The sequence below is a fragment of the Sceloporus undulatus genome, chromosome 7, assembly GCF_019175285.1.
Source record: "Sceloporus undulatus isolate JIND9_A2432 ecotype Alabama chromosome 7, SceUnd_v1.1, whole genome shotgun sequence".
Lineage (NCBI taxonomy): Eukaryota > Metazoa > Chordata > Lepidosauria > Squamata > Phrynosomatidae > Sceloporus > Sceloporus undulatus.
Window position 1 is genome coordinate 46,441,960 of NC_056528.1, and position 13,158 is coordinate 46,455,117.

The 13,158-nt window shown below is 42.7% G+C and overlaps 1 protein-coding gene across 2 annotated transcripts in view; it reads right to left on the reverse strand.

Annotated features, from left to right (window-relative positions):
* Window positions 1–8,519: 8,519 nt before the first annotated feature.
* The window catches only part of LPAR4 (lysophosphatidic acid receptor 4), a 20,636-nt gene continuing 15,997 nt past the window's right edge, over window positions 8,520–13,158 (reverse strand). For both annotated transcript variants that reach the window (XM_042477725.1, XM_042477724.1), the window contains exon 2: window positions 8,520–10,000. In XM_042477725.1, the coding sequence (XP_042333659.1) occupies window positions 8,814–9,860 (1,047 nt within the window). In that variant the 5' untranslated portion in view covers window positions 9,861–10,000 and the 3' untranslated portion in view covers window positions 8,520–8,813. The remainder of the gene's footprint in view (window positions 10,001–13,158) is intronic.

Here is a 13,158-nt window from a genome sequence, read left to right on the forward strand (position 1 = left end):
AGATAGATAGATAGATAGATAGATAGATAGATAGATAGATAGATAGATAGATCTAGAAATGATCCTTTTTGGACTATAAGTGGCCTTGTTTATTGTGGGTAATTTTTGTAATCTTTTTAACAAAATCTTTTTCCAAGTTCTGGTACATATTATACAATATACACTACTAGGAGTTATTTTCTTCTTATTACATCTACAGAGATGACTATGTAGGCCTAAATACTCTAAAGGCACCAGATCCTATCTGATCTTTGAAGCAAAGTAGGGTCATCCCTGGTTAGTACTTGGATGGAAGACTATCAATGAATAACAGGTGCTGTTGGTTATATTTCTGAGGAAGGATGTGGCAAAACTACCTCTTGCCTAATAAAAACCTATGGAATTCATGAGGTCACTATATGTCTACAAACGACTTGAAGACAAAGAGACAGAGATGGATGACTGGTACTGATACGTGGCTTTTGTTATACTTCACTGAACCATGCAATTGACTCATAAACCTGAATTTCCAAACGCTTATGATTGTCACAGACAGTCTAGGAAGCAGAGACATTCCCAAGAATGGGGGAAATGGTCCTCTAACTGTTTTTGCACTGAAACCTCATCATTTTTCATCCTTGGCTAGCCACCATCCTCTCTCTTTGAAAGGATGCCCAGGGCCTGGGAATTGTCTGTTGATAGTTGGCATCGAGACAACACACTTCACTGATAACAGCCTTTCCAGCCATACTGAGGTACATTTCTATCTAAGATATAGTTAATTATTTCTTAATTTATTCCTGTATATATAAGCTCTGGCATAGTTAGCTAATTTAGAAGTGAGCCAGTACATATGCGCCAGTTCTGTGGAAACCGATGCTCCCCTTTGTGCTCAGGTTTTTGGATTGTATGACGATGATACATTTATTAATTTTATCTATTACGTGTCTGCTTTCTTGGCCATTTGTAAATGGCCACCCTCCTTTTAGACAGTGGTTCTATCTTCACACTTATGTCGACTTCTACTGTGGACAAATAGTTCCTAAGCAATACAACTGGGAATGTGAGTTAAATGGTCAGAAAACTCCTGGATCCAAAAAGAGCCATGCGGAGCGCTCCTGGAAGCGGAGATGGACCTGGGCTGTATTCGGGTGGCAAATTTGGTGGTACAAACCTTCTGATAAGATCAGGATGCTGCCTGAATTATGCTTTTAACTGAATAGAGGTAAGCTGGTTTTAATAGACAAGTGATAAGCTCTTAGATTCTTCCCAGACACCAACAAACCTGGAATCACTACAGATTGGAACACTGGTTTGGAAACCATCTTGCATTCTACCCTGACCAGTTTGCCCAGTGTTGACAGCACAACAAACTGGTTACTGTGAACCATGAACTGAGAGAGAGAACTGGAGCATGAAGGGAGGAGACAAATGTGAGTGGACCAAAGATACAGTTCCATCTGAACTAGGTTGAATGTTGGACTAGGACTTGTTGAGCCCAGATAAACCATAGTTCCATCTGAACTGGGTCATATGTTGGACTGGGACTTGCGGCGGCCCAGAAAAACCATGGTTCTATCCGAACTGGGCTGAATGTTGGACTTGTGAGGCCCAGGTAAACCATAGTGCTGTTTGAACTTGGTTGAATGTTGGATTCGGACTTGGAGGATCCTAACTTTAGTTTCCAGTTGGCCATGACGTTTCTTGATACAACTCCTAGGCCTGTTACAGACTGCCAAAATAAAGCTGCTTGGGGTCTCTTTGAAGGTATGCTGTTTTAATGATGCATGCATCCTAAGAATCCAGAAGCTGCACGAAAACTGCACTCCAGTGCTTAGGAATGGAGTGTGGCTTTGGTGCGACCCCCGGACTCTTAGGACCCATGCGTCATTTAAAAGCATACCTCCAAAGAGACCCCAAGTAGCTTTATTTTGGCAGTCTGTAACAGGCCCTAGAATCCTGGGTCACTCTTTCTCTGCCTGACAGAGCTGTTAAAAAGATAAAAGTGGGGAGAAGGAAGAGAAACAGATGAACTGCATTGAGCTCAGCAAAGGAAAACAGCATATAATGCAATTAAAAATACTGTAACATTAAAATCTCCTTGAAACCCCATCTTTGAAGCAAGGAGGTGACTTTTATTTCTTACCCTTGGTTGACCCTCTTTTAAACCCACTGAAGGTCAAAACTTAAAGTCCAGCATTTCCAGGCATTGTTTCCTAGTGTCCTTTGAAATTTATGGGACAACTTTCTAGAGGTTGGGAAAGTTCCTTTTTTCAAGTCACTCTCTCCCACTAGTTTATCACACGGAGGGTGAATGGGTAAAATCCCATGCAGAAATGAGATTTTAAAATCCGGGTGTTGTTTGTCTTTTCTAAGTTTTGCAGTTTTCTTAAAAACCAGTCCAGAGAAATTCCTGCCAATGAGAGAAAGGAAGGCGAAAGGGAGGAATGGCTTGTCTGGACTCTGAAGTCTGTTCTCAGCCTGATAGCTGGAGCGAATATCAAAACCATCATCTGACGGTTGTGGTCTTGTGATGCCCCAGACGGTCAGAAGTGGCCAGCTGCCTGAGAACAACTTCAAAGAGAAGTATTATGTGAACCCAATCTCCTCTGATGTGATGATAATGAAGTTTCTTTTTTTCAAGGAAGAAAGGGAAAGGAAAGCCAGGGATCTCTTTATGAGAACGAGAAAGACTTCACTGCATTCCCATGCTCTCAAGGAAATACGGCTCACACAAGTGGATGAGGATTTATTTATTGTTTTGAGTGGTGTCCTTTGGTGCTGACAACAAAACGGGCCCAGCATTGGCTATTGTGACTTCTCTCCTTCTTTTGATGTGGCTGAATATGGAGCCACAGAGTTCCACATGAACCCATTTCATTTCCAAGTGTTTCATGCAGCTTTGATGCTTACATGAACATGTGGCAACTGAGGAGTTCAATCCGTTGCAGTGTTCATGTCCATCAACCCCGCACATTGTTAGAGTGGTGTGGGGACAGCTTCGCCATTACATCTGGAGAGAAGATTTGCATCTAGAGTACCATTCTTTGTGTGAGGCGCTGTTTCTACACAGGCTAAATACAAATCCAAGGATTCTGTAGGATGGAGCCATGGCCGTTAACATGGGGTCAACCAGTTAGTATCCGTTTCCCTCTACTAACACGATGGCAGCAAGAACGAGACCTTTGTGATAAAGCAGTAAATCCCAGTCCAGGATTTCCAGGAAAGAAAGAAACAAATTGCAACCAATGGCTACAAATATGGTACCAAGTCCATGGTATGTTCTGGAAAAGACTTTGTTGGATCCACATATCAGATATAAGAAGCAGCCGTAGCAGAGAATCTGGAGCAAGTCTCCAAACTAAAAACCCCAGGATTCCATAGGATGGAGCCATCGGATTTAAAGTGGTATCAAAATGTTCTTATTCCATGCTGTCCCTACAGCAGCTAGAGACCATGATGTCTAAAAGCAACCTCATTTTATTGGAAGCCTTCCTACCAGTTAGAGAGAAACGGTTTTGCTGAAGAGAAAGGGATTTGGAATCATAGGATCTCGGCATTAGAAGAGTTTTTTCCCTTGATATCCTGCCTCGCTCAAGGTTCAGCTCTATAAACACATGCCCAGCCTTTCTTGAATTTAAACTAATGTTTCTCCTTTTGTCCATTGTCCTAACAATTATTCTTTGTCTGGGAAAGGACAAACAATCCCAGATGACTATTAACTGCATCAACTGTGAATCCATTCCTCCAGCGCTTATTTATAAGCTGAGTTCTTTGTAGGATGGCATTGCAGAATGTGGGAGGAAAGATTACATTTCCTCCATGCTATGTGTTGGACTACAACTCTGGAGTCCAGGGTTCAATTCCCACTTTAACCATGAAACCCACTGGTTGACCTTGGGCACGTCACAGACTCTCAGCCTCAAAGGAAGGCAATTGTAAACCTCTTCTGAACAAATCTTGCTAAGAAAACCCTATGATAGGTTCACCTTAGGGCCTCATTCCCACTTACAGATAAATTGGTGTGCAGTCCGAATCAATGGATCGATTCAACATCGGATTGTGGTTTTCATTACACTTGCCCTGATTGCATTTTCTGGCCCCAAAATAACCCACTTGTGATTCCCATTTATGAATGAATCGATTCAAAATGATTTGGTTCCAGTCGGCCGAAGTGGAAATTTGAATCGATTCTAATCTGCTTGCGGTTCACACTTGCGTGAAATTGATTTATTGAAAAAGAAGCGGGAAAAATCAGTATCAAAAAGATGTGGGTTGAATGGGTCTAGCACTTGGCCCCCGTCTAGGAATCGCTTCAGCGATTCGGATTAAGTGGGAACCAGGGTTGTTTGAACTGGTTTGTTCATGATCTGATTTAAAAGGTAGTGGGAATGAGGCTTAGGGTTGCCATAGGTTGGAACAACTTGAAGGTACACACCACCACCACCACCATGAATGCATAAGTGCTTTTACACACACACAAAACCACTCTCACACACTCTACAGCATACCTCCAAACACATCCCAATGTTTAAAATATTACTAAAAAGTTGCCTTCTCCTTCGTAAATCTCAAAATAATCTGCTGATCAATTTAGGAAAGGGGTTAAAATGCAAAAGCAAAACTCTTGGGAGACGAAAGCAGGCTTGCATTTTACGTGAGGAAGTTGACCGCAGCCCTTGGCCCTGTGAGTCTGCAAACAGAAAATGCTGTAAGCCTTGGCAGGCCCTGGGCCTCAAAAACAAGAGAGAGTGCATTATGCTCAGATTAGAGCTGGTCCTATGTATGGGAAGGCTGGAAACCATCCAGCCGAATTACACTTTCCCCTCCTCGCTATCGACTTTCCATTCAGAAGACGAGAAGGTGGGTTTTTTCGGAGGGCTTGAAAGAAACAGCCCCCGCTCCTTTGCAAAAATAAAGGAGAAACTTTGTCAAGTCCTCTGCTCAGAGAATAACATATTAAAGTCTCTCTGGCACGAACATACCACCATCACCCCCGTCTCTGTCGCGCTCAACTTTGGCCTAGTTTCTTCTGCTTTTCTGTATGTTGAGAGCAGCTTTGCTTGCTTTCATGGACTCAGGAGGTGGTTTTGGCATTTCTCAGCCTTGGCATGCAACTCAAGAATCACATCTGCACAAAAGTGCCGGGGATGGGGTCTGTGTGTGTGTGTGTGTGTGTGTGTGTGTGTGTGTGTGTGTGCGGCCATTTAGCAGAAGGACTTGTATGCTGAGCGTTGAATAGGGTTTTTTTGGTGGCCGAGGGGGGTTGCTCTCCCACCCCATTCAGAATGAACTGCAGTTTTTAAATGGGAGGAAAAGTTTCCTCATGGTTGCCTGGGTTTCTCTACACTTGAGGGCGTTGGGTGCCCCCAGAAGAGGGGCAGAAAAGCTCCCAAATTACTATACGAGGAGCCAATTTCCAGCACCAAGCACTTTTCCTAGAAGCACCACTCATGACACAATGAAACCAGAAGTGGTTCAAAGATTCTTCCCCCCTCTTTCCTTTCCTTTTCCATTCCTTTCCTTCTCTTCCTCCCTTCTCTCTCTCTTTTCTTCTTTTACCTCCTCTTTCCACCCTTTCCTTTCCTCTTGCTTTCTCCCTTCCTTCCTTATTCCCTATCTCCTCAAATTACTTTACCTTACCTTTGCTTTTCCCTTCTCTTCCTCTTTCTGATTTCTTCTTCTTTTCCCCCTTTCCCCCCTTTTGCCTTTACCTCTTTCCTTTCCTTTCTCCTTTCCCTTCTCTATCAATTCACTTTCTCTTTCCCTTCTCATTTCTTCTTTTTCCTCTTTTCCGCTTTCTGTCTTTTTCTTTCCCTTTTGCCTTTCCTTTCCTCTTTCTCCTTTCCTTTCAACTCATTTTTGCAACCACTGAGCTATAGTTCTCCCCCAACTAAATTCTGTTTCTGGGATGCTATAATGCAGGGCTGGGGATTTTGAAATGGTGGACAAATAGAGACATCTTATCACATGGGGGAAATGGAGCAAAGCCGATTAAATAGTGATTATCCCTTGCAAAACGCAATATCACAATTAAGATTTTAATGACATCACTATTAAACAAGCAATTAACAGCAAAAAATCATTCACAGGGAAATCTTGAAAATGATTTGTTGCTGTTTACTGCCTGTTTAATACCAATGTGTATGAAAATCTTAATTGCAATATCACATTTTGCATGGGATAATCATTGTTTAAATCCCCGATTTCCTCCATGCGATAAAGTCCATAGATGGAGCAGGAAGAAACTTATGGTCCTCCTGATGTTGCAGTACTGCTGTCTATTGGAGGTGCTTTTATTGTGTACTCTTGCATGGCACTGGGTTGGACTGGATGGCCCTTGAGATCTCTTCCAACGCTATGATTCTATTATTCAGTGTATGGATGTGCTGCATGCATGTATGGATGAACTAGAAAAATTACTTCCAACTACCAAGGTCAAGCTGAAGTTGTTGATAATGAAAAGTGATCCCAATGGAGGACAACTTTGCAAGTCCCTTCTGAAAGACATCGGGTCAACAACCACAGAAGCCAAGGGATCTTCATCATTTATCACATATAATAAGCAGTCCACCCATCAGCTGTAACGTTGCAGAAATGAAGCCCACATCCTCATTTGCTGCCAATTTGCTGATCTTTGGGGGGAAATGAGGTAAGTGCAAGCTTTCTTGGAATCCCATCCCCTCCTTACTCAAGATAGATGAAACATTCGGTGAAATGGAAATGAATACAATTGAGTATGCCTTATCCAGGAATCCAAAATATTCCAGAATTTAAAATTGTCCACATGGATGGCTGAGATGGTTCAAATTTTGTTTTGTACACAAACTTCAGGCTATGTGTATAAAGTGTATACCTATACAGGTTGAGTAGTATTCTTGTTGGTATTGAAAAACCAAATTTCTTATCACAACACTGCACTAACAGGATCAGCATCACAGGGAGCCTGCAAATGTCAGAGGAAGTTCATCCTGCCAGCCATGCAATGGAAATATCCACTCACTCATTGTTGTCTGGTAATTGTCCTCTTGAGCACAATGCCAGAAATAGAGCTTCTTAAAGGGAAGGTGGGGGAACCCATTAGACTAAAAGAAAGGATGATGGCACATCCTGGTTAAGTGACTTTTCCAAGTGTTTTCAAATACTGACTGTGACAGCATCAGCCATCCCCATTCCCTCTGAGCTTAACAGCAGTCTTCACAGTAGTTGGCAAAACCATACATTTTATTAACAGTATATATCGTTCTGAATTATCAAAATAACCTGCTTATGGTTCCCATTCACGAATGAATCAATTCAAAATGATTCAGTTCCAGCCATCTGAAGGGGAAATTTGAACCGATTCTGATCTGCTTGTGGTTCACACTTGCGCAAAATCGATTTATCGAAAAAGAATAGCATCAAAAAGATGCAATTTAAATGGGACTAGTGCATGGGCCTCCTTTCGGAATCGCTTCAGCAATTCGGATTAAGTCGGAACCAGGGTTGTTTAAACCAGTTCGACCCAAATCACGATCCAGTTTAAAAGGTAGTGGGAATGAGGCCTTAGAAAGACAAATGAAAGCAAATCAGACCAGAACTCTCACTAAACGCCAGGATGATTAAACTGAGACTGATGTACTTTAGATGCATCATGAGACAATTGTGGCTCCTTGGGGGGGGGGGGGAGAGGATAATACTCAGCAAAGAGGAAGGTCAGCGGAAAAGAGTAAGTCCCTACTATGAGCAGATGGACTCATTATAGATGGATAAACTCAAGCAAGGAAGCCCTGACTTTGCAAGACCTGAGCAGGGCTGCGGACAGGGTACTTGGAGATCTCTCGTTCAGGGGGTTGCCATAAATCAAAGTAGGCTTAACAACAAATAGCAACAAGAGCCCTTTTGCAATGAACTAGCTTACCGGGATTTGCATAAGACATTTGCGTACATTTGTCAGCATTTCTGGGTTAAAACCAGGCTTAATAAAAGGCTAGAATGACTGCTAATGTAGCTGCCATTTTCTTCGCTGTGTCTTTTTGTCCTTTTTGACATACATGTGTTTTCTTAGCCCTGTCTGTGCCTGGTTGCCTCCCACACATATCACACAGCCACCATTTACCATAGTGCCCTCCTCATCCATCCAAGCTTTAGGGTGAACACAAATAGTTATACCTATGGGATTAAGTTCTTTGGCATTGTTTTTCTTAGCTTCATCCTTTGTTACATGCCCCTAAATTTTACCCTCAACTAATCCATGAGTCATAGCAAATCCATAATTTTGGCCTTGATTTATATATGAGATTGACTTAGAGTCATGTATTTATCATACTTTAAGAAGTGCCTTCTCCCATTTGTTCCACTCACAAATGGAGCTCTATTTATGATATTGCTTATTTTGGAAGGTAGTTGGGGTTCAAAGAACAGCCACAGTAAGTATAAAAGATGGGAACTTCATGTACCCGGCCCATTCAGGGCAAGACAAAATATGCCCATGAACAGGGAATTTCTTCTATGTCAGAGGAAAACATATAGTAATCCCAAATAATCCGCAATGCTGAAAATCAAGACGAGGTAAAACATTTTATTATTTCATAGCTTTAAAAGCAAGACATAGGTATGGGCAATGTTACTTGAGTTAAAAATGGGATGATGAGTTTTCATGAGGCCAGACAAACATCTGGCTGTGCAGATACATGCATTATGCATACATATACACCTATGCACTTGCGTGCGCACACTTTCCTATACAGTTCCCATCTTGGATGGTTTTCAATTCTGCTTCCAAAAAAATGGCAAAATTGAGTTCTGAATGGAATCCAATTTCCAGTCTACTGGCGGAACAGAAAACTCCAGTATCAAAAACTTGACTCAGATGTCACTTCTACCCCATTTGTAATAGCCCTATGTCTCATTTCTTCCTGCATGGCTGGCAAGCCAAGCTTTGTTAAAGGAGTTTCAGTTCTGAACAAGGAATCTGTTTTGAGGTGAGGGGTTATATAGAAAGATTTCTGGAAAGATTCTGATGTGAAGTAGTAGATGAAAGGGTCAAAGCAACAGTTGAGGGTGGCGATACACAACGTGATGGGATAGAAAGTCCTCACAAACCTCTCCAAGGAACAGTTCGCAATGGCCTGCGAGCGAACGAGAGCGTACAAGAAAAGGATGGAGTTGTAGGGCACAAAGCACACCACAAAGATGGCCACATGCACAACAATCATCTTGAGCACTTTCTCTTTGTTTGTGCCAATTTGCGAGAGCGTGGCCGGTTTCCGGAGAGTCCTCAGGACCAAAGATGAACACGTGAGGTTGAGCAGAAGGGGAATAATGAAGCCAACCACTTCAATAAATATTGTAATCTTGGACAAGTAGGTCTTCCATATGCTTTTGGAAAAGCCCTCAAAGCATGTGGTGCTATTGTTGGTGGTGTTTGTGGTAGAAAACAAGGACGCTGAGATCCCTCCACTGAGAACCAGAATCCAGACACCTGCGCAAACGATGGCCGAATTCCTCCTCGTCCTGATCGTACGAGATCTAAATGGATAGACGATCGCTAGGAAGCGGTCGACACTGATGCAAGTGAGGAACAGCATGCTCCCATAGATGTTGGTCAGGAAAGCCGTCCCAGAGATCCTGCACAAAGGGTCCCCGAATGGCCAGTGTCGGTTGAAGTTGTAGAAGATCTTGAAGGGGAGAGTGAATACAAAGAGCAGGTCAGAGACAGCCAGGTTGGTCATGAAAATGGTGGTCTCATTCCTCATGTTGATGCGAAAGCAGAAGACAAACAAAGAGGCGCAGTTGGTGATCAAGCCCAGGATGAAGACCACACTGTAGACCGCTCCGTAGAGGTTGTACTTGAAGGAATCATCCATCAAGCAGGTATGGTTGTTGCTGTGATTTCCCATGCCAGCTCTGCCCTTCGCAAAGCCTCATGAAGCGGACGCCATTCAGTGAAAGTCAGGAAGCTCTGTTCTCCTTAAGGAGCACCATCCAGCGATGCTGCTCAAAGGCCCCTTGCCACATAGCCACAAAAGGTGTCTTTCTCCTGAGGGAAACAAAGAAAGGAGAAGAGATCAGTTCTCAATTTTTCTATTAGTCATGATGGAGTCCAAGGACATGTTCAAGTTTTCAAAATGTACGTGCAGGATCCCACACACAAAACTGTTGTTGTTGTTGTGTGCCTCCAAGCTGCTTTTTTTAAATTAAAAAAACCAACAAATACATAAAACAACTGTACAAAGGACAAACATTTAGCTAAAAAAATTACATTAAAAGACTTCCTTTCCTTTACTATGAATACTGCGATGTTAAAACTTCACAACTTTCAGATAATCCTTTTATAACATAAATTCCTGCATTTCATACTTTGAAGAAATATATAACATATAATTTTACAATAAACAAAGTACACCTTACATTTCTATTTTGTTTGCACTTTTGTTTGATTTCAGTTCAGTTTTCATATCGTTCAGTATGCATTTATTAACCTTTTTTACTCACATGCTCACCTCTTTTGTTTCTCATTTTTTTTGTCATTTAAACCTCTTATCAAATTCCAAATGAGTCAAATACTTCATCATTACAGAAATTTTATAGGTCTTATAGGCCTGATACAGACTGCCGGAAAGCGGCGGTCTGGGGCCGATTTTAGGTCTCCGGAGTGCAGAGTGTCCGCATGCTCCTAAGCCCTACCGCACAGCATGGTGCCATGATGGCTCGGCCCCATCCGCACGGGGGCCGCCATGATGACACAAGCGCAGCACAGCGTCTACATGCTGTCGTGCCACACGTGTGTCACTACTGTGTGCAAATATGCCATTGGTGCAGTCATGGCGCCTGCTGTGCAGACTAAAAAGCAGCCTCTGTCAGGAGTAAAAATGGGTGGCTCCAGCCCACCCTTTTGGGGCAGTCTGTCGAGCTCCATAGTCTACAAGTTGCTTCTGACTTACGGCGACCTCAAGGCAAACCTATCACAGGGTTTCCTTGGCAAGATTTGTTTTTCCAGAGGCGGGCTTGTCATGGCCTTTCTCTGAGGCTGAGATAGTGCGACTTGCCCAAGGTCACCTAGTGGGCTTCCATGGCCGAATGGGGATTTAAAACTTGGCCTCCAAAGTCATAGTCCAACACTCAGACCACTACACCATGTTCTTTATCCTGTCACAATAGCATTTGCACTATTCTTTGCAGAGCAATTGTTCTGCATGACTCAAATCTTGCCCTCTGAATTCTCAATTATCAGTCAGCCCACAGGATGACCTTCTGTCACTTACTCAATGTTTCCTGTTTTCCCAAACCAACCCTGTTCCCCTTGATAATTCAGACACTTAAGGAGAAGAAGGCTAATATAGTTCTCTGGACATTGCTGCACCACACCCCATGACTTTATAATAATAATAATAATTTGTTTTATTTATATACCGCTATTCCAAAGATCATAGCGGTGAACAGCAAGTAAGCTAATTTGCCCCCAACAGTTTGGGTCCTCATTTTAGCCACCTCGGAAGGATGCAAGCCTGAAAGCCTGAGTCGAGCTTTATCACTTTTGTTATTTATCCATTTATATTCCAAGTGTTTCCCCTCTGGAAGGAGGAAGGTTCATTACAATAGGTCAGGCTTCCTCCCCATCTACCCGCAATATTCTGTATTCTGGCTAGGAAAACCACTGCAAGTCCTCAGGGAAATGTCTGTTGCCTTACCCACCACCTGATCCTTTTCAGTGGAGATGCTGGTGATTGAATTTGGCATCTCCTTCATGCAAAGCCCATGTTGCATTACTCAGCCATAGTCCTTCCCCAGAGGGAAGGAGAAGCTGTTATGGGAAGGAGAGACCACTTGTAGACATGATCATTCTAAAGCAGGGATGGAAAGCATATTCAAAAGCATTGTTCGGAAACCTTGACAACGAGAAACCTGAACTGACAAGAATCTTTCAAGTTTGGGACTTATTCCATGCAAAATTCACATTCTAGCCCTGTTTGTGCAAAACAAACAAACAAAAAATCAGATATGGGCAAGACTGCTCCTTGACAGCCCAGGCAGAATGGACAATGGGCAAATGGTCTTGGCTAGCACACAGCAGCTTCCTATAGTATTATCAGCTGGACCCCTGTGAATCAAGAGAGAAGAAAACAGGAAACTCGAGGAGATCTTGTTTGGATGCAGAGTCCAGTTGTTGTCTGGGGATTGGAATAAGGGGAAACAAGTCACGGGGAGATTAAGCACGCAAAGGCAATGCGGGAAGAACTGCTTGGAGTCCCCTGCGATATGGCAGAAGGAAACAATCAGCTCCAGTATGAAAAAGAGCAGACGTCCCAACTTGCTCGCTTCCTCTTGTAATGAGTGATCTAACATCTGACCCAGCATGTAAAGCAACAGAGAGAAACTCTAAGGAAAGTATCCCAGCATTTGGAACCCTAGAACCACATCAGACAGCAAACGTTAGGCAATACTGGACGCCAAAGTTCACTGGAGTAACTCAAAACATTTTTGCTTGGTTTCTGAAATTGAGGCCAAGAAGGAAGTGAGCAAAGAAAAGGAGCTTCAAGATCAACTGGTCAACATTTATTGGCATGCAATTTTAATGGCTTGTCTCAAGCCATTAAACTGTAATTTTTCAAGATCAGATATCAATTCTTTTAAGGAAATGTCCATCTGCAGGTCTTGGAGACAGTATCCTATGTGTGATAGGGCATGGATTTTTCTATGCAATGCTTATTTAATGTATTGCTTATGGGTCCGTGGCTATTGGGTTAAGATTAGAGCTGGGTGGGTTTTTAGCAGCTGAAATGATTTTTGAGAGCATCAGCACTGGGAAGGTGAAGGAGGGCTGCATGAACACAGATTTTTGGTGCAGGGTTGCAACTGTGTGGTTGAGGTAAAGAATGCAGTAAAGGTTTTGCTGGGACCAAATCTCATTTTTCTCTACTGCAAGGCAAAGTAAACTGCACCTACCACCAGACTTTTCTGACTATCCATAAGACATCAGAGAGAAAGGAGGAGGGCAGAATAGCCTCCGTATGTTCGGGGAGGGAGTTTAAATCTGTAAGTTTAGCTACCAAAATGAAGATCTTAAGAAAAATTGAGTCTGGTGAAGAAGAAGTCATCCCTGGATGGATTTTGGAAGAAGCTATCAAGTGGTCTCTAGAAGGTTCGAAACGTTTTTGTTTATTCATGCAAGGCTTACGTGATTTGGTTTCACATGGC